This window comes from Papilio machaon, chromosome 12 (assembly GCF_912999745.1).
Source record: "Papilio machaon chromosome 12, ilPapMach1.1, whole genome shotgun sequence".
Classification (NCBI taxonomy): Eukaryota; Metazoa; Arthropoda; class Insecta; order Lepidoptera; family Papilionidae; genus Papilio; species Papilio machaon.
Window position 1 is genome coordinate 6,663,971 of NC_059997.1, and position 21,311 is coordinate 6,685,281.

At 35.0% G+C, this 21,311-nt stretch overlaps 3 protein-coding genes across 3 annotated transcripts; 2 read left to right on the forward strand and 1 right to left on the reverse strand.

Annotated features, from left to right (window-relative positions):
* The first annotated feature begins 140 nt into the window (after positions 1–140).
* LOC106718334 (tRNA (cytosine(38)-C(5))-methyltransferase) lies at positions 141–1,623 on the forward strand. Its single transcript, XM_014512390.2, has 3 exons — positions 141–519; positions 587–1,065; positions 1,141–1,623. Exons 1-3 carry the CDS (start codon positions 459–461, stop codon positions 1,597–1,599), a joined length of 999 nt encoding a protein of 332 aa, XP_014367876.2. The 5' UTR covers positions 141–458; the 3' UTR covers positions 1,600–1,623.
* Positions 1,624–1,668: 45 nt separating this feature from the next.
* Positions 1,669–2,789, reverse strand: LOC106718338 (protein JTB). The gene is made up of 4 exons (XM_014512396.2): positions 2,514–2,789; positions 2,266–2,420; positions 2,029–2,122; positions 1,669–1,957 (listed from the first exon to the last, which is right to left on the reverse strand). The coding sequence occupies exons 1-4, from the start codon at positions 2,567–2,569 to the stop codon at positions 1,792–1,794; spliced, it is 471 nt and encodes a 156-aa protein (XP_014367882.2). The 5' UTR covers positions 2,570–2,789; the 3' UTR covers positions 1,669–1,791.
* A 1,167-nt stretch (positions 2,790–3,956) lies between these two features.
* LOC106718340 (maternal protein tudor) lies at positions 3,957–20,866 on the forward strand. Its single transcript, XM_014512398.2, has 13 exons — positions 3,957–6,010; positions 6,442–6,639; positions 7,973–8,151; positions 9,997–10,080; positions 10,777–10,923; positions 11,254–11,406; positions 14,102–15,051; positions 15,161–15,208; positions 16,141–16,289; positions 16,464–16,625; positions 16,873–17,039; positions 17,704–17,939; positions 18,315–20,866. Exons 1-13 carry the CDS (start codon positions 4,124–4,126, stop codon positions 20,864–20,866), a joined length of 6,912 nt encoding a protein of 2,303 aa, XP_014367884.2. The 5' UTR covers positions 3,957–4,123.
* Positions 20,867–21,311: the final 445 nt, after the last annotated feature.

The following is a 21,311-nucleotide window of genomic DNA, read 5'->3' on the forward strand; positions in this document are numbered from 1 at the left end:
ATTTATTTCATTATTGCCATTATTGAAAATAAGCAATAAAGAAGAAACCAAAATACTATTACAAAATGTTAAATTCAATAAAATTTCACTTTTGTAACGTTTATTGCATAAATTTTAGCTATTACACCATTATTTGTTGGAAGTAAACCCTAAAAACCCTTTGAATTTCTTGGAAAAAACGTTGGTACAGTTTCAATGACATTGCATAGACAACGTGACGTTGTTCAAAAAGTGACATACGCCGTCAACGTCAACGAAAGACGTGTTTATTGTTTACCTTATTTAGAAATCATGAAAGTAATATAATATTGCTGTATTGAACTCAAGATTTGTCTGTAATAAGAATAAAAATAAACTTAGACATATCATTTTACATTTGCTTATAAATTTTACATTTAACTTCATTAGACCGATAGTCTTAATTTTTTAAGGTTAAACCTACGAAGGTTTTTTTTACGATGAAGCACAGAATTTTAGAACTTTACAGCGGTATTGGGGGAATGCATTGTGCTTGGAATGGTAAATTAACAATTTTACTATGAAACGTTTTAATTTTTCAACACTTTAAATACTATTTATATTTCAGAATCGAAACTAGATGGTGAAATAGTCGCTGCTGTCGATATAAACACGGTAGCAAATCAAGTTTACTTATATAACTTCCCGAAATCTAATTTAATGACCAGAAATATCCAAGCGTTAAGCCTCGAAGAAATAAATAATATGAATATTGATACAATACTTATGTCACCTCCATGTCAACCATTTACTAGAAATGGTAAATATTTAGACGAGAATGATCCCCGAACTAATTCTTTTTTATATTTAATAAGCATGCTTGACAAATTTGATAAACTTCAATACATACTAATGGAAAATGTAAAAGGTTTTGAATGTTCAACAGTAAGAAACCTGTTTATAGATAAATTGAATGAATGCCAATTTGAATACCAGGAATTTCTCTTATGTCCTTCCAATGTTGGAGTTCCAAATTCTAGGCTTAGATATTACTGCATAGCAAGAAAAACAAATTCAACATGGATTTTTAAAAGGAAAACTGAAATAGTAGGTATTGTTTACAATTTTTTTTTTAATTAGAATTACATTTTCTCATAGAAATAAATATTCTCTTGTTTACAGATGAGATCACTACCAAAAGATTATGGGGCACCAGATTCTATAGAATGTATTTTAGAAAAAGATGTGTCTGATAAATTTCTTGTAAAAAATAATATACTGAAGCGTGGAAATGTTCTTGACATAATTCAAAAGGAATCTAAAAGATCTTGTTGCTTTACTAAAGCTTATACTCACTATGCTGAAGGTACTGGCTCAGTATATACAGAAGCGAGTCCAGAAAATGTAAAAGAATGTTTCGAAAGAGCTAATAAATTTGAAGTCGGTACTGACGATTTTATAGAAACACTGAAGGAATTAAATTTAAGATATTTTACACCCAAAGAAGTGTTATCCTTGATGTCATTTCCTTCGTCTTATAAGCTTCCTGAAACAATATCTATGAAGCAATGTTACAGGCTTCTTGGTAATAGTATTAATGTGAAAGTAGTTAGTGAATTGTTGAAACTCTTGTTTGATTAAAATATATTTAGGAATATCAGTAAAAGGGACTCTCATAAATGTTTTTTTTTATAGTTACATTACATTACATTTTAAGTTACATTGAATAATACAGAATATATTTATGTATATTAAACACAACCAATGCCTCTCACTCGCCTGGCGAGTTCAATTCATAAAAAAACTTAGTGGCAATAGGTCTGACTTAAAGACTTATAATGATCCATTTGCCAAAACTTGTCTTGCTCTTCTTTTAGCCCTGTGGTTTAAAACTCTCATCCGTAACATAACAGCTATAGATGATATTGTTCCTAATATAAATGACCAAATGGTAAATTTCCAAAATGCTCTCTCTTCTAAATATGCAACACGATCACAGCTGTAAATAATAAAATATATTTTTAATATGTGAATAATAAAATAATATTATTAATTTATGCATTTTTTTACCTTCTTGTTACTGTTTCACCATTATCACATTTTAAAATTTCCTTAAAGCTTGTATGAATGCAAACTCCTATGCTTTTACTTCTGATTTCGAAGTCTGAGAAATAAACGAAATGTATTATTTTTGCAGGAACAAAACATTAAAATGAAGAATAACTTTTTAAATTAACTTAGTATTTTAAGGAAATGTGATTTCTTTTTAAACATAATCATTGGATCTTATGGCCACAATGTTTTTACCTGAACAAGGATGGCATTCACTGATGACTTTATAAGGCTGATGCATCCAGCAAGTAGAATTATTCTCAGAAGGAAATGTTTTATTCTTCATCCTACTACTGCCAGATAATGTTTCGGCCAAGTGTGATTCCAAAATCAGGATTACGAGAGTCAATCTGCAAATAAAGTGATACAATTGCGTAATGTACTAAACTATAATTTATACATATGAAAGTTTTGTTGTTATGTTGCTCTTCATTTTTACATACATTCCTAAAGAAACTGTTCCCAACAACATGCATTTTTTCGAACATGTTTCAATCATTGTTATCTTCGGTGTTCGTTTCGATTATAAATTAATGTGAGGTCAAATCCAATGACGAAATTGTTTAAAATTATTTTTCTGTAATCAATAAAACTTGCTTTTGTATTCATTAATGTTTACTGGGATATTTCTGATTATTCAAACCAGAAGAGAAATCTCATAGTATATTTTGGAATTATCAGCTGTTTATAACTATTTTTTTTTAAATTTACACAAAATCACCAACAAAACAATTACTACTGTCAAATTTGACTTTGACATTAGAAAGGAGCGAAAGAAAAAGAATGGCAAAATTGCAAAGTGACAATCTCAGATAAAGGGTATGTTCCGATTGGCACTGCGAGCACTGCACAGTGCTATCACTGTAGAAAAATTAGTTCCGTTATGGATTGCCAGTATACTGCCGCAGTACCTTAGGGAAATATATGACGTCATAAATCGCCGCCATATTCTACTGTGAGCACTGGCGTTTTCGAGGTAAGGTACTCGCAGTACCTTGATCACGTGATCAGTCAAAACCACTCGAGTGCCTAACGTCCTATAAACAAAGCTACAGTTTAATCAGCAAATTTTAAAGTCCTCTAATTAGTTTGGATTAAAAAATAAAACAATGGAAGAATTGCAAAAATTAACCTTATTAGACTGTGTTGAAAATGTTCAATACGAGCTGAAAGTACTTACTTTTATTATATTATACATTTAATTTATAATTAATTTTAATTATAATATTTTTAATTTGACAGTACTCCTAAACAGTTTTTTTTAATGTACTAGAAAACTTAAATACACTCATTTGAATGCTGCGTCAAAAAATGCGGCTGCCAGTATTCGGGATTGCGTTCCGTTTTAAATCGTAACCAGTATAACTGGCTATACAGGAACGGCTTCACAGTATACTGAATTGACGTCACACTGTACAGTGGTCGCAGTGCATATCGGAACATACCCAAAGAATTCTGTGACAATCAATCACTTTTTTTTAATTCATTAAGGCATTGGATATCGGTGCCCTTTAGCCTGTTCAACCAATCACAATTTTAAAATGTTTTCACAAATTATAAACCAAAAATTCTTCAAAATCCTTTTTGTAAGTTATGTTAGATTCTTCAATTCCTTAAGGAAGTTATTGAATGCAAAACGCATTACACAATGAAGAAATAAAAAAAAGTCTGACTGGAAGTTATATCGTATGATGTTTAACAGTATAGGAAATTGTTGAATTTTTCACGATTTTGTATATTTAAAAATAAACGAAAATTATTTTACGCAGGTTGCTTTCACAGGATTTCGTCAAGGTTTTTTTCATTTATTAAAATGTTTAATAAAGTATGGCAATATCTATTCATAAATTATGGCTTAACTTTTTTATAAAAATCGGCAAAAAATGGCATATTGTAAGCGCCATGTTTGTTGAAAACGTAAACGGAATAGAAAGCGGTGTTTTTTTTTTGTTTAGATACTTAGCTGAAGTGTAATGTACTCTGTGATAAGAGTTATGTAAAAAAGGCTTAACTATTTTGTTTTGTTCTAATTTGAGTTAAAAACCAAATTAAAATGGCTCTACCTAACGAGACATTAAGATCTTTTCACCTTTATGTGACCCATGTGGATGGTGAGGGTCACTTCTTGAAGATAAGTGGACAGCTTGACCAGCCTTCCTCGTTGATGATAGAGAGCTTATTCGATACTGCTCGAGAAAGTTTGGAACAAGGAGTGGGCGCCGTCCCACCGGCTGTAATAACCGAAGGTATCATTTGTGCCGCGAAATACAAAGATGGAAAATTTTATAGAGCTAAGATTATTAATACAACTAACCTTGCCACTGGATTGGTTGGGGTACATTTCATAGATTATGGAAATAAGGATATAATCTCTGTGAGCACCATTAGATTTTTAGATAACTACGATCCATTGTTCTTGCAAATGCGTGGGCAGTCTTCGGATTATTATTTATCTCGTGTAATGCATCCGTCAGGAAGGTGGGAAGAACCCTTACTACTAAAACTTCAGAGCTTACTTTGCAATGCTGAATATCCTGCTACAACAGAACTGAACACCCGGACTTTACCTATAATTTCAATACAATTTAAAGGAAATGATTTGTCTTCTCATCTCGTCACAAATAGATTTGGCATAGCCTTGCCACTTGCTAAGCAAGAAGCATTGTTGTTACAACTGTTAGAAAAACAGCAAATGTCCAATTGGCAACCAACATTTTTGAATGAAAGTCACTTTTCAGAACATGTTCCATTTTTAATAAACCAAAACTTTCCAAATCCGGCATCAGCTATGCGTTTGAACCAAGGTATGTCATTGCCCATTAATGGAAGTATTGCTCCTCCACCAATAAATCAAAGATTGTTATTTAACAAAGTCCCAAGAAACCATGCTAATTTAAAAGCTCCAGTTCGTCAACCGCACACTGCTGCAGCATTATCGCCTGCCCTATCCGCATCTGATCAGCCTTCACCTGTGGCAACTTCTAAGCCACCATCACCAAAGAAGTCCATTACATATAAAAGTCGGCTATTGGAAGTTAATTCCCAACATAAAGTGTTTGTCTCATTTGCCGAAGAAGGCCCAGAGCTATTTGCCGTCCAACTTGTGAGTGATGCAAAGAAGCTACAAGACATGATGGATGAAATAAATAAAAGGCCTCACAGCAGTCTTAAAGAACCTCCAATGATCGGGACAGTGTGCCTTGGTAGGATGTCAGGAGACAGAATCATATGCAGAGCGATTGTAATGAATCTATCAGGTTCACAATGTAAACTATTTTTTGTTGATTTTGGTGATACAGAGATGGTGTCATACTATGACATATTTGATATACCAGAAGAGTTTGTGAAGCCAAACGTTTTTGCATTGAGATTCTGTCTGTCACAAGTCAAGAAGTTAGAGAAAGGTCCTTATTTGAATGAAACTTTTAAACAGCTGGTTAATGGAAAAGTCTTGACATTGAAAGTGGTATCACCCGAGGGTCCACCTCTTATTCAGTATGGTGAGCTGTTCTTGGATAATAAAAATGTTCTTGATTTGCTAATGGCGAATATGAAAGACCAGTTGCAGTTTAAATGGGTGGACTTGCTACCTTTGGGCAGTCGTAAATCTGTACTAGTTTCATATGTAGATAGTTGTATAAAGTTCTACGTTCAGCTGTCGGATAAGATAGAAGAGTTGAATGCAGTTATGGAAGCTGTGAGAGTGCACTGCGAGAGTAAATCATCACCTGGAGAGTTGCCAGTGGGCGCGGCTTGTTGCGCCAGGTTCCCTGATGATGACAACTGGTACAGAGCAAGAGTGAAAGACACAAAGGGTAACAAAGTCATAGTGACCTATGTGGATTATGGGAATGAGCAAGAGGTTGATGTATCAGACTTGAGAACTATTACTCCAGATCTGATAAGGTTGCCAGCACAAGCTCTAAAGTGTGCCCTAAAGGTAAGCAAATGTTTAAATCTACCAAAACTCTATTAATCATTGTTGAAAATATGTACATTTTTAATTCAATACCCACTTAAGTTTAATTTTTTCTCACAATAGAATTTATAGGACTGAAGTCGCAGTTTTATTTTTAGAAGTTGTAATATAAAATATATTTCTTGTTTATTCATAATTGTTTGCTGATGTTTGGCTTTATCTTATTTGCCATTTATTATAATACTAGCTTTTACCCGCGACTCCGTCCGCGCAGGATAAAAAAAATGCACACAAAATAAAAAAGTTCCTATGTCTGTCTCCTAGTTCTAAGCTACTTCCCCATCTATTTTCAGCTAAATCAGTTCGACCAATCTTGAGTTATAACTAGTGTAACTAACACGACTTTCTTATATATATATATAGATTGTAATTATTTAAATTATTTTTTTTAGGGTTATGAGAATAAACCAGTTGAAACCAAAACATCGAACCAGCTAGAAATGTTAGCATTGGAGAAAACACTAATGGCACACGTAGTTGGCATGCTGTCCAGTGATACAATGCTTGTCACCTTAGTTGATGACACTGTCACACCTCCATTGGATGTTGCTCGAAGAATGAATCAGCTCTCACAGCCTCGGAGTGTTGAGGTAAGGAATGCCATAAATTTTTATATTCTTGAGGGATTCACACCTTAAATTAAGAGTGATTACACCAGTGATTAGTCCAGTGCAGATTGCAGTTTATTTTTAATTGTGTATATGATTCTATATGTATACAAAATGGTTCATTTTGTAAAGAATTTAAACCTTGGTTTAATATAGTACAATGTAACTGTATCTTTATAAAATACTAGCTGTCGCGACTTCGTGCGCGCGGAATTAAATAAAAATTAGTAGCCTATGTGCTCTTTCAGACTATGTTCCACATCTATAAAAAATTTCATTGAGATCCTTTGAACTATTTTGCACTTCATTCTGCACACCTTCTTCCAGAACAAACCGTCCATCCATACATCTAAATTTTGGCATTTATAATATTAGTAAGAATTAACACTAATTGTGTACCACTTTAACCCAATTGGTGTCATTGTCAGATGGCACCAACTTTACGGGATATGGGTCTCATTATTCTTTGACTAATCCAGTTAGTGTGACAACCATAGAAGTGCATTGACATCTAAAGAGTACTTGAAAGTAGTGTTAAAGAGGCCATAAGCATTTATAATAGAGTGAGCTAGGCTACCTATAAATATAATAAAGATACAAATGACTTAACACATTTAGTACTTTAGGTGACCTTACCAGGAAACAAGATTTTTGTAAAAAGAAAAAACATACAGATAAATTCAAATGCTGCCTAGTCAAGTTTAGGTAACGAAGAAGACTTGTATATTTGATATTTTAGAATAAAACAAATAGACTTTGTGTTGACTTCATTTGCATTTTCCATTATGAGATTATCTGTTCATTGTGTTAGTAGTTCATGAGGGCAATTGGATTAAAAAAGCATATCCAGTTTATACCGATTTCGTGAAATTGTTGTAAAAAACCTTTATTTTGAATAAATATATTGTTTTTTTTTTTTCAAAGATAAATATTCTTTATTAAAATAAATGTTTATAAAGATTTTAATTACCAAAGCCCAGTTTAAAGAGTGTTTGGACAATCTTACTTCTTACTAATGTTATAAATGAGAAAGTTTAGATGAATGTTTGTTAGAATTAGAAGGTATTTCGAGAATGGCTCAACAGATCTCGACGAAATTTGGCATGGATTTCGACAGCTAGTTTTATAACCGTTATAAAAACGAGATTATTTAACTGAAGAATAAACAAAGCCTAAAATGTTAGTATGGAATGCTTATTTAACCACGTGTTTATCTCATTGGATAATTACGTGTAGAGGATTGGTAAATAAGGATAATGAGGTGTAAGAGTACATAATGATATTATTGATTTTTCAAATTGTATTTTTATACCAGGCCAAAGCAACGACACCGGTACGTACCGAACCGCCTGAGAACTTTAGTTCACCAGACAGCGTATCTGATGACGGCAGAAAGAAGAACTATCGAAGGGAGAAGAGTTTTAAAGAAGATCGCCGACCACCCAAAGAAGGAAACGAAGAATTCGGACAAAGAGGAGGCAGTTTCCGTGGCAGGTATATATACTTCATTCGCATTAATTACATAAAGAAGATATATCTTTGTATGTTACAAGTAAACTCAAAAAATATATGTCTGATTTCAAAAATTCTTTCACTTTTAGAATGCTACAGTATTCCTGATTGATATAGGCTATTTTTTGCCGACTTCAAAAAGAAGGAGGTTATCAGTTCGACTGTATTTTTTTTATGTGTGTTACCGCGAAACTCTGCCCCTGGTGGTCCGATTTTGATAAAAAAATCTTTTAATCGAAAGGTAGTGCTTGCAGATGGGTCCCATTTTTTTTAAATAACTAGAAGACTAGTAGATTTTGAATTTAGCTTCAAAATTTGTTGCGAAAATTAGGGACAATTTTGCTTTCAGCGCTTACGTAGGCTAAACTATAGGACCTACATAAAATGATGTATGGACGAATTGTAGCTCTTTAAATGTCTTAAATAAAAGTCCGCGATAGCATATATCTATCTTTTATAGTTTTGCTCACAATAACCATTTTTTTCTCAATTATTAATATTAAGCATTATTTACTAGTTATTTTGCAGACTTTTCAGAATGTCTTTAACTTAAGTATATTATTCGAATATATGAGTATTTTTTGCAGTGTTAATATGTAACCTGTTTCATGTTTGATCGCGCGTATCGTTGCTAAATCGAACGGTAGTGAAACTTTCTAAACAATCTTTACGTAGACATACAACAGATTGTATTGTTCATTTCGTTGTAATCATCTTTTAAGTGCAATTGCGATCTCTTGAATATTTTTTATTTGTACATGATTTCTTTACGGTATTGTTCCAAAAGAGGGCATAACATATCTATCTATATATATAAAAGAAAGTCGTGTTAGTTACACTATTTATAACTCAAGATCGGTCGAACTGATTTAGGTGAAAATTGATGGGGAGGTAGCTTAGAACTAGGAGACGGACATAGGAACTTTTTTATCTTGTGTGCATTTTTTTTATTCCGCGCGGAAGGAGTCGCGGGTAAAACTAGTTAGGTATAAAAATATATAAAGGCCATAGGATTTTGTAATAGTTCACTTTTCCAGATTCATACTATACTTAGCCTTATCTTGATAATAGCTATGTTAAGTATAGTAATTAGAACGCTAGTACTAATTTCAAAATCGCTGATTAAAATTGCTGTGTATACGCAAATGTATTGGAAACATAGTGATAAAGAAGACTTCGTCGTAGGAAATGTTAAACCTTTGAATACTTTATCTCACTTGTGATAAAGATAAAAAAGAAATCAATAAAATTTCAGATGATACTAAGAAAAACTTGTAAAGTCTTACACAAGATATAACATAACAAGTAACCCAATATCTTTACTATGATTTACTTTTTTTTTTTTTCAATTATAGAAAACACACAGATGTATCAGTTATGTATATACTTTTAAATTTTGACGAAGTCTCTGGCAACCGCTAGTTATAAACAATGCCTGGTGTAATATTTTTACCGCAATACATATTAAATTTCAATATTGCCTTGAAAAACAATGAAATAGTTAACGATATGTATAAGAAAATTTTATCAATGTACCCGATATTTTTGATTTATTTCAAAATAGTGTGAATGTTTAACAAAACCCACTGCCAACTCGCTCTTCCTGAATCCGGAGCAAAAAATAACAATATAACAGCTTCATGGCTGCGTCGACCTTCGTTTGGGTTCTTTGAACCCATTGCACGCTACTTTTTAGTTGTTACGCGATTTCATACCCATAAGATGTATAGGTAACTGCCTCCGATTATATTTATGATTATAAATAAATTGCTATATATTTATAATGGTATTTCTGTATTTGTGTGTGTAAAAAAAGTTTATTTGTAGCAGGGAACATAAGGAAGGCTTCGATAGGTCCGGACCAGGACGACATAGCGACAAGTTTGGCGGGAAACCTGATAGAGGAGACAGGTTTGTTACAAAATTTTTACACCAGTTACTAAACTAACTTAAATTCACAATAGAAAATCGACATAACTTGCAAATAATTTTATTTTTCATAATAATTTTTTTACGTATTTAACTGAAATTATATACCTTTTTGATGTTAAAAAAAAGATGTGTTTAGTCTGTATTCAGATTAATGAGTCACTTGAAAGTTATAAAGTTTTTTCTAAATATGCTAATAAATGAATCATAATTTTACAGTAACTTTGTGTTATCGTATGTTACATGCAAAAATGTACTCTGTTACTATAGCATTAGGTCTATTTTAATACACATGTCTTTATTTTATGTTTAATTTCACAGATTAAATATAGTTGCAGTATTTAAATGCGCCCTTCATTTTTATTTATGTCTTGAATTACGTAACTTTAGTTATAATCAGAGAAACTGCTAAATTTCGGTTCCGCCTTTTGTAACTCATACTAGAATTAAATTTTTATTTTACTTGAATGTATGAACTTTTGGTTTTTTTTCTAATGGTAAATCTATTTATTTTTATAAAATAGGAAGTCCCAATCTTGATTTTTAAGCGTTATTTTACTAATATTAGAACAAATTTATATTCCAATATAGTTTTTGATAAAAGTATATCAGCTGTAAAATTTCTCGTTTAGTTTGGTAAATCCTGTAGTTTTTTTTTCATTATATTTTGTACACCAGACGTGGTGGTGGCAAGCCGCGTGAGAACCACGTGGTGTCGCCGGGGGGCCAGCCGGCTGAGGACAACTGGGACGAGGGCCCCGCCCCGCCGCCACAGCCCGCGCAGCCCGCCTTCCAGCCACGACAGAACAATAGGGAGTACCAAAGGTTGGTACTGAAAACTAGAAACTACGTGAATTTATATAATATGGTAGCATTTAATTTGTTAATCTCTTATAGTGACAAGTAGAAGAATATCGTAATTTTTTGTCAGTTTTTATTTTTATTTTATTTTTTTACTTAATAGGTATCGACCAGTTCGCCTTTAAGATGAAAATTCTCCTCATTAGGTTAATAACTTAATAATTAGGTACTACTATTAATTGATAACCTTCAAATATCAGTCTACCTTAAAACAACTGTAGAAAATGTTAGCAATGTAGGTGGACTAGGGTACTATATTAAAAATAGGAAACTAAACAATATAAACGTGCACAGAAGAAAACCTAGATCGGATCAGGAGAAAACGAATCCGAAAGCGGGATGGAAGGGGAAAGAGTCCGGGGTGGGGAAGAGACTGAAGCAGGCCGCGGAGGCCGCGTCCATGGAGGCGCAGGGTGCCCGAAGCTCCGTACAGGATCGGCTGCGACGGTATACCTCACTGCTTACCCCGCAATAACACCACCGTTATGTCACATGCTACCAACATAGTGTGCATTGTCAGCTTGCTGCACTCATACGTCTAACTGACACTCACTGTAGAGTAAATTAATTGCCACTTAAGGAGTCTCTTAGTGTAGATTTGAATTCGCCGAAATAGCGAAACGATCGCTGCACATAGTCATCCGTAATTACAAATGCGTTGCTTACTTTAAATTGACAGAGGAGATGCGCAGAATGTTTTCCCTTCTCATGCGTCCCCTCTTCCATCGAAATCACTACCCTTTCACATCATTTCTGTATATGAAAAGTGTCGAAAGAGAAAGGGGACTAAAAGTAGGCCTTCGACACACAAAACTTAAGTAAAATAAATCTACATGAGACTACTTAATTCTCGTATGGTGATAATAACTCTGTGGCAATAATTGTAAATATTTCAAAAACGCTGTAAATTTATCCTTACAATTATAACTATTTTCAAATGCAAGCTTTAAATTTATTAACACAAATTTTATAATACAACACTTGTATGATCGTTTTCCGTTTTTCGAAGGTACTATCATACTAATATTATAAATCCGAATGTATGGATGGATGGATGTTTATTTGAAGTTATCTCCGGAACGGCTTAACGCATCTTGATGAAATTTGGCATAGTCTGGTCATATAATACTTATTAAGTTTGCTTTTAATTCCCCGCGGACGGAGTCGCGGGCGACAGCTAGTATTTAAATAAATAATATTTAAGGGTTTTTTTATATACAAATGGTTTAATTTACTCTCAGAGCTACTGCGTGTTTCCATTAGCAGGTGACAGTGGAAACTAGTAAACGACAACATCGTAAGCCACTAACAATGTTGTTACAAGTCCGTTAAAGTACACTTACCTTGATATTAATTCATATATCAATTGTTCTTGTTTCTTCGCCCCATTTGATCATTATAACGCTTGGGCACACAAATCATTAAGGGTTGTCGCATTATCAATAAAATAAGCAATAAAATCTTTTTAATCTTACTAATATTATAAATGCGAATGGATGGATGTTAATTTGAAGGTATCTTCAGACCGGCTCAACGGATCTTGATGAAGTTTGACATAAATATAGATCATAATCTGGAAGAACACATAGGTTACTTATTACGTTTGTTTTCTTAATTCCGCGCAGACGACAGCTATTATTTAAATAATTATTAAATAAAAATAAGAACAAGTTTTAATGTGAAAGCACTAACTTGAAAACGTGAAAATCTATTAATTTCGTTTTTTTTTACAATTAAGTTTGAAACAGTTCCGATCGTCCTAACTGTGAGAATATTATTTGAACCGTTTTGTGCAACTATATCAATGCGTTGTGACGTCATTAGGCTGAGGTATCACGTTATGATTAACAAGTAGCATTATGTTTGTAGTAAATTTTGTCAACCCTAACCATATGTGTATTTAACGGTAATCAACATACAAATACTCTTTATAATTCGATTAGAATATTTATAATCTATGCTCTCATTATCAACAATAATTTTTTACAGATAAAAGATGCACAGATCTGTTTCCATATACTTTTTTATTAATGACTAATAGCACACTACTACTATCTTATTAATATAAACTAGCTGTCGTCCGCGAGGCAATAAAAAAACTTTATAAGTAGCCTATGTGTTCTTCAAGACTATGTTCTACAATCGTGCCAAATTTCATCAAGATCCGTTGAGTCATTTTGTAGATACCTTCAAACAAACATTCGTATTTATAATATTAGTAAGATATTTAGAAGGATGTTTTTTTTGTATTTTTATGGGGGCAAACGAACGAGTGGTGTAAAAGTTTGCAAGTGTGTAAAATAAATGTAAAATGTATTAATTAGTTTGTGTAAATTACATTAAGATTTCCTGATAAAATTTTAGTTGACTTTTAACACCAGCACTATTTTCTTCCAAAATGCTTCTTTTTAGCCATCCTTCTAGGAATAGATTGCTAAGTATGAACTGTAAAATTTAAATAGGTATTACAAACCAATATTCGTCAAAGTTTATTCCTTTATTTTAATTGGTTTATTGTAATTGTCGTAAACATATCATTTGGGTTTAACATACATGTTTGTGATTGCTCAAAATGTTTCCATTGTCATACATAAACTTTTTTTTTTTTTTGTATTTCCATCAAAAAGTAATCTAAGCATTTGTGAATATTAAATAACTAAAATTCACCATTTATTTGAAGAAATCTGGCAATTCCGAAATCAAATCAAACCTTAATTTTAATTGGCAATTTTTTTTTTTTGTATGGGTAAAAATAGTTTCTTTCGTAGTATTATACATATTGAGACTGCCAAATTTTAAATCTAATCCATGTAATATAATCCTTGATTTTTGTAAATATATATATGTTTTGTATTTTTGATATGTTTCTGAAACTAAAGAATTTTTTTATGATATCCGTGATTGATAACCAATTTATTAATTGTAACAATGTGATTTTATAGTTTAACCATTTTCATTTCTTTATCTTGTATCTTTTATACAATGTTATGAATCATGCTCAGTTACGAATCATTTCGTGCAACCTAATTCGCTCCGATTGCAACTTTCACTCATGCACTTTTAAGTGAAAGCGTTTATTATGAACTCATTCGATATCGTAATCAACAATTCGGCTTTTACAAAAATTGCTTTACATTTACAGGGACAATAAACCTAACCAAGATGAATGGGAAGAGAAAGATAAACCGAGAGAGAACAGACGCGAAAATCGTGGCGACAGACGCGACAACTGGGGAGATAAGAAAGAGAACTGGAATCAAAAGAGAGAGTTTAGAGACAACAGGCCCGATAGAGGAGAGAGAACTAGGAGCAACTTTACACCGAGAGATCGTGCAGAAAGATCCGATCGATATGGTTCCGATAGTGATAAGAAATCGGACAAGAGTTTCCGTTCGCAAGACAGTAACAAGGGAGACCGCGCGGGCCGCGCCCCTCCTTACAAGAGCCGAAGCAAATTCACACAAGTCCAGTACAAGGAACTACCAGATCCAGTTTCCCTAGACACGCAATACGCTGAACAAACTATAGAAGCGAATGCTCAACATGAGGTCTCTGTAACTTGGATCATATCGCCGGAGAACTTCCACACTCAAATTCTATCTTTGCAGCCGAAGTTTTTGGAAATGATGCACTCAATACCTGAATTATATAAAGGTGTGAAGTCATACACTGGGATAGTGCCAGTAGGAGCATCGGTGTTAGCTCGATATCCCGCCGATGGCGTCCTCTACCGGGCTACAGTTGTATCCGTTCAACCTTTCTCAAAGTTCATAGTCAGATACGTCGATTTCGGCAACAAGCAACTGGTAGACGCGAAAGACATTTGGCAGCTAGATAGGCAGTTGTTGGAGTTACCAAAGATGGCGGTACATTGCTCTCTGATAGGTGTGGCACCGAAAGATGGCGAATGGAAATCGGACCCGGAGATAGATCTGTGCTTCAATGCTCCGCGGTACCAGTGCGTGTTCCAAGATAATGTGGACGGCCAGTACAAGGTGTCGTTGTGGAACAACGGAGTCAGTGTCGCCGACATGCTGGTGGAGAAGCAGCTGGCCAGCCTCTCTGAACATCAGTCGTCTGTTACTTTGAAAGGTAAATATTGTTTTAAGATTAAATCAATGTAGATTCAATTTAAAACTTTTTCGAGACCTCTTTAGTTGGTTTTCGATGATATGTACTTATTTATATTTTTACACTACAGACGATGAAGGTGCTGAATACATGATATCTGAGTCGCAAACATGCAGAGGTTCGATTCCCAGTTGGGACATTTATTTTATGATGTTTGTACGTGTGTGTATATTGTCTATTGTGTGAACATTATCGGTCCTGTTGCATGACGCTTTGCATCAAAGAAAGGCAAGGATAGACATCTATGCTTTTGAATTCTCTCTCTTACCGTACGCTTTTTTATTATCTCTTCTTTTTATTATTTCAATTTATTAATGAACCTCGCCAGCTTGGTTTTATCAATGTTTGTGGAATGTCTTTTTGTAAGATTTTGTAGTAAAATGATAGCAAAGATTAAAAGCTTATAAGCGTATCTCAATTTAAACGCTATACGGTAATAAGTGCATTTAATTTTTTATTTGAATGACATTAAAATCCAGATCAAACCAGTTTCATTTTATTCCTTTAATGTTATACGAATAGTTTTCATTCTTATAGTTGAAGTAAATGTTTTTGTAAGTAACTCTGATAAGGATTTATCAGAGTTCACTTACTTCGAAATACGTACAACGTTTCTTGTAGCTAACTTCACACATATAGTTTCACAAGGATCTTATTATGGCAGTTTTTTGACATTGACAGGGGGCGCTTACAAGCTTTTAGGGTTACCAGTGAGCAAAAATATCCCAACTTCTTCCGAAAATAGGCCATGTTGCAATTGATTGACAACTAATAACCTAAGTTCTCGTAGTTACTTACTATTTAAATTGATACATCCAAAACTATTAACAAATTAATCACCATGTCATAACATCAAGCTTGATATTTTTATGTAACTTCGATATATTAAAAATGGCAACATTTAACCGTGCAGCTGCCGCTCCCTCATTGATTTACATGGGACGCTGTCAGATGATTTGTTATTTCGCATATTTTTCGACTGTCATAAGATCCTTGTGACTTTTGACATTGACATAAGGTTATGCTATCATTGTCAATCGCCTGTTTCAGACGAAGCGATAGACCTGACGATCATCATAGGTCAGCAGATCCTATGCCGCGTGACACACGTCGAGTCCTTGGACAAGTTCTACGTCCAGCTCGACTTGGACAAAGCAGACCTGGTGGAAAGCGCTATAGCCAACTTTGATGTCAACAAAGTAAGTACTTTTATAGATGAAGGTAAACAAATCAGGAAGTCGTGTTACTTCTAACCAATGTTTGTCTGAAATAACATATATACTATATTTTATTCCGACATAATATACAGCTTCCATGAGAAAGATCTGTTACTTACACGGCAATTAATAAAATTGAGTTTTTTTTTCCTTTAGCTGACTCCTCTTGGCGCGGAGAGTCTCGCGGAAGGTATCCACTGCACCGTCCGACACGAGCAGAAGATATATCGTACGATACTCAACGACGTGTCCGATGTTGAAAACATAAAGGCAGTGTTGCCAGACTACGGACATTCTATTACTACCTCTGTGAAAAATGTAAATATTGATTATTTATATACATATTTAATTAATTACGCCTCTGCAAAAGATAGTTTGAAAATCAAATTATATTAGTACTGAAATGTATTAATCAGTGAATAAAACTCACTCTTTATAGACGTAACAATGGAAACAAACACAATAGTGATCATTATTTAAAAAAAAAAACGAAATTTATAATGTTTTTTAGAGATGTTTCACACGTGTAAATTCTAAATAATATATTATTTTATATAATCTATAGCTCATGATCCTGCCGACGGAGCTGAGTGTGTACTACTACCAGACGTTAGAGTGCGGCCTCAACAACTACAACGATGACGTCACCACACTCATCTCACTTGATGACGTCAGAGCTCGCCTCACAGCCAACAAGTTTGTCATCTACATTAACAGCGTTGAAGGAATCAGGTTGGATTATTATTTTGTTAAAATATTGTATTTAATACTAGCAGGTTACCGTGACTTCGTCTGCTCGGAATTGAAAGAAAATATAGTGATAAATATAGCCTATGTCATTAAGGATAGAGTAGCTTCTCAACAGTAAAAGAATTTCTCAGTAGTTTCGGAACCTATTAAATGTAAAAAATAAAACTAATAATCAAAATTATTTCTCTTTATAATATAAGTAAATATTATATTTAAAGTACAATAATTTATTGATAATTTCTTAATTATAAGATGTCATCACGAAAAGCAACGCGTTCCTTACTAGCTAGAAAACTTCCGAATCTATATATATAAAAGAAAGTTGTGTTAGTTACACCATTTATAACTCAAGAACGGCTGAATCGATTTGACTGAAAATTGGTGGGCAGGTAGCTTAGAACCAGGAAACGGACATAGGATAATTTTTACCCCGTTTTCTATTTTTTTTTATTCCGCACGGACGGAGTCGCGGGAAAAAGCTAGTAAATCATATATTTTAATTAGGAACTTACATACATAACGTTAATTGCTTTCAAATATTATTATGTATTTACTTAAAAAAATGTAATTATATACCTATATAGAATGTACTTTAAGGTAGTTTTTTTGTAGAATTTAATTTTTTCTTTTTTTTTTCTTTTTTTAGACTATTAACAACACTGTACGATTGTACCACGGGTCAAAAGATAGCCATCTTTGAACCGGACGAGGGTGCTTATGATGAAGTGGTACCACTTTGTACTCGGGCTGTGTTCAACTATAACTTTGGTATGGCTTACATATCACATTTGGAGAACTTGAATGAATTCTACCTGCAACGGACCTCTGATACGGATAAGATTGCAACATTGTTAGAGGACTTGTACAAGTTTTATGAAGAAGGTAAGTTTATTTTAATTTTATAAGTAATTAATTGACGTCCACGACTCCGTCCGCGCATAATTAAAAAAAAACTTAATAAGTAGCCTATGTGTTCTTCCAGAATATGTTCTACCATGCCAAATTTCATCAAGATCTGTTAAGCCGTTCTGGAGATACCTTCAAACTAACATCCATCCATCCTCCCATTGAGCCATCTAAACATTCGCATTTATAATATTGTATAGTTGATTTTCGTTCCATCCATTTACACGACACAAGTGAAAATCTTTTGATGAATAAGTAAAAAAAAAATTATATGAAAAAAAAAATTATCATTTCTTGCATTTTTGACAGTTAAGAAATAAATATACTCAAGCTTTACAATTTTCATTTCAGGTACACCTGAAGAGCTAACGGAGTTCGAAGTGGAAGGTTTGTGCGCGGCCAAATCAGCCGACGGCAACTGGTACCGCGGCAGCATCCTCAGCGCTGATGAGACAGAGGTCAAGGTGCAGTTCACTGACTATGGCAACTCGGAAACCATTCCCAAAGCCAATCTCAAGAAACTAGATCCCAAGTTCTACGAACCCTGCGCCTTGGCCCTAGTCGCCAGTCTCGGACTTGTGGCCCTGCAGGATGACACCCTCACCAAACTGACCGAATGGACCACAGACAAGGAGGTCCAGGTCACCCTCGCGTTCGGCGACGACGGTTGGCTCGCCAGTCTACATCTAGACGGTGTCGACTTATCTATGAAATTGGTTAACGAAAAACTGGCCACGCCTCAAATAGCCGCTGCCGAGGAAACGAAAACTGAGGAAACACCCGTCGAGGAACCCATCTCTCTCCCCGAGGGATGCACTCAAGTTTATATCAGCCACATCGACACACCCGGACACTTCTGGCTGCAAATGCTCGATAAAGTGGATAAAATAAACCAAATACAATCGGAATTGCAAGAGAACGCCGAAGGTTACACAGATATCGAGAGTCGAGAGATGGGCACGCTGTGCGTCGCCAAGTATCTCGCAGACGACCAGTGGTACCGAGCTGAAATACTTGACGCCGACTCCGATATCACGACCATTCGCTTCATTGACTACGGCAACACTGACGTGCTCGACAACCAGCCCGGCTTGATAAAGGAAATGCCCGACCACATGAAGGAGATCGAGCGCCTCGCCATCAAGTCCAGTGTGAACGCGATACCAACCGGCACCGGCCAGTGGTCGGAGCCGGCCTCCGACTACTTCACGCAGCTGGTCGGTGACACATCTGCTCCCGTGGACGTCCTCGTCGTCCTCAAAGATATTATGACTTATGTAGACATTTTCGTTAATGGCCAAAACATAACCGACAAACTGGTGTCCGAGGGTCACGCCACGAGATCTGAGGAGAACGAGTGCGGCGACCTGCCCTCCTGCTTCGCCAGCCACGTCAATTCACCCTCGGAGTTCTGGATACAATTGGAGACCGCCACTGCCGAGCTGCAAGCCATGGAAGCGGCCATGGTGGATGCGGAGAACTTCCCCGAACTTAAGGAGAGGGAGGAAGGTGTCATCTGTGCGGCCAAGTATCCCGAGGACGGCGCCTGGTACAGGGCACAAGTGATCGTCGACGGCTCCGAGGGAACGGAGGTGCTGTTCATGGACTACGGCAATGCGTCTATCGCTAACGAGTTGCGTAGTCTGCCCGACGAACTGAAAGTCAAACCGGCCCTGTCCAGAAAATGCGCGCTTCAGAAACCTCGCGATATCAAATCTTGGTCGCGCAAATCGGAAATAAAGTTTAACGAGTTGGCCGCTGAGGGCGCCACTATTTTTAACATACAATTTATAGCCGCGGGAGATATTTCCATAGTGGAACTTTACTTGGAAGGAAAATCGGTGACGGAGGAGCTCGTCGGCCTGTGCGAGGAGCAGCCCATGTCCGAAAGACCGACGCCTCTCGGACAAGACTTACATACCAGTGGCAAAATCTGTTACGTCCAATCGTTAGATGAGTTTTACGTGCAAACCAATGAATTCGACGCCGTCTTGGAAAAAATAACGGAACAGTTGTGTCGGGGCGAGGAATTCGAACAAGTTTCCGATCTTAAAGTCGGGTCAGTTTGTGCGGCGCTCTGGTCGGAGGACGAGCAGTGGTACAGAGCTAAAATCTTGGAGTTCTGTGATGTAGGGTATCATGTGCAGTTTATCGATTACGGAAACAAAGCTAAATGCGATACTTTTAAACAGCTGCCCGAAGATCTAAGCGTCATCGAACCAATAGCTAAGTGTTGTCGACTCGCCAGTGTATCAAATGAGGATGCGAAATTGAAGCTGGAAGAAATAGCCGCAGACGGAGCGACGACATTCCAAATAGAATTCTTAGATAGTTTAAAGGAACCGACCCTGGTCAAACTTTTACTGGATGGCAAAGATGTTTGTTCTATAATATTATCCAGTACTAATATAAAAGAGCAAAGTGTCACATCAGAAAAAAACGAAGAGGCTGCAGAAACTAGTCAAGAAGTAATCGTAGAAAAAGAAACAGCCAAGCCAATAGTTGAAAAAGAAGTTGACAAACAAGTAGATAGCGATAAAAGTATAGAAGTGGAAACAGTGAGCACTACTTTAGATACGTCGGAACAAAAATCACCAGATGTCAGTGAAAGTTTAGCAAGTAATAGTCCAGTAGAAGAGAACAAATTAGAAACCAGCGAAACTAAAAATGTTACTGAAAGTGAAACACAGGATCAAATGTCTAAAGTTGATGAAAGTAGTGTTAAAAAAGATGTTTCGGTCGAAAATGAAAACGAAACATTGAAGACCGTAGACAGCGAATCGAATAATAATACTTCTAATGGTGATGTCACCTCATTACCTACAACTCCAATAAAGCAGGCTGAGCCTATTGAAGTTAATGAGAAAACTGAAGCGAAGGAAGATGAAAAGGAATCTAAATAGAAGAAACTAAAAATATGTTGATTACTCAACTTTCTAATTATATGCTCTTTTGTGATATACTAATCTTATGACTGCATTTGAGCTATTTAGGTAGACGGAATGACTGAGTGACTATTTATAATTCGATTTTTTTTTTTTGGTAATTACTTAATATTTGAAATGTCTCTTGCTTTGTTGATTTGTTTGATTTTTTATTATGACTGTTGCCTCTAATATACGAAAGATAATAATTACATACCTATTACATTTATATAAGTACTGTTAATATCATTGTTTCTATATTTTATTCCCTCATTCAACTTGTGAAAGAAATCTTTTTTTATAAAAAAACTAAAAATTTATTTCGCTTCATTTACGAATTTTGTATAAATACTCGTATTAATATTCGCTTTAACGGCTTACGAAGCTAACTTGTCTATGATTAGTTTTTAAGTTTTTTTTTACT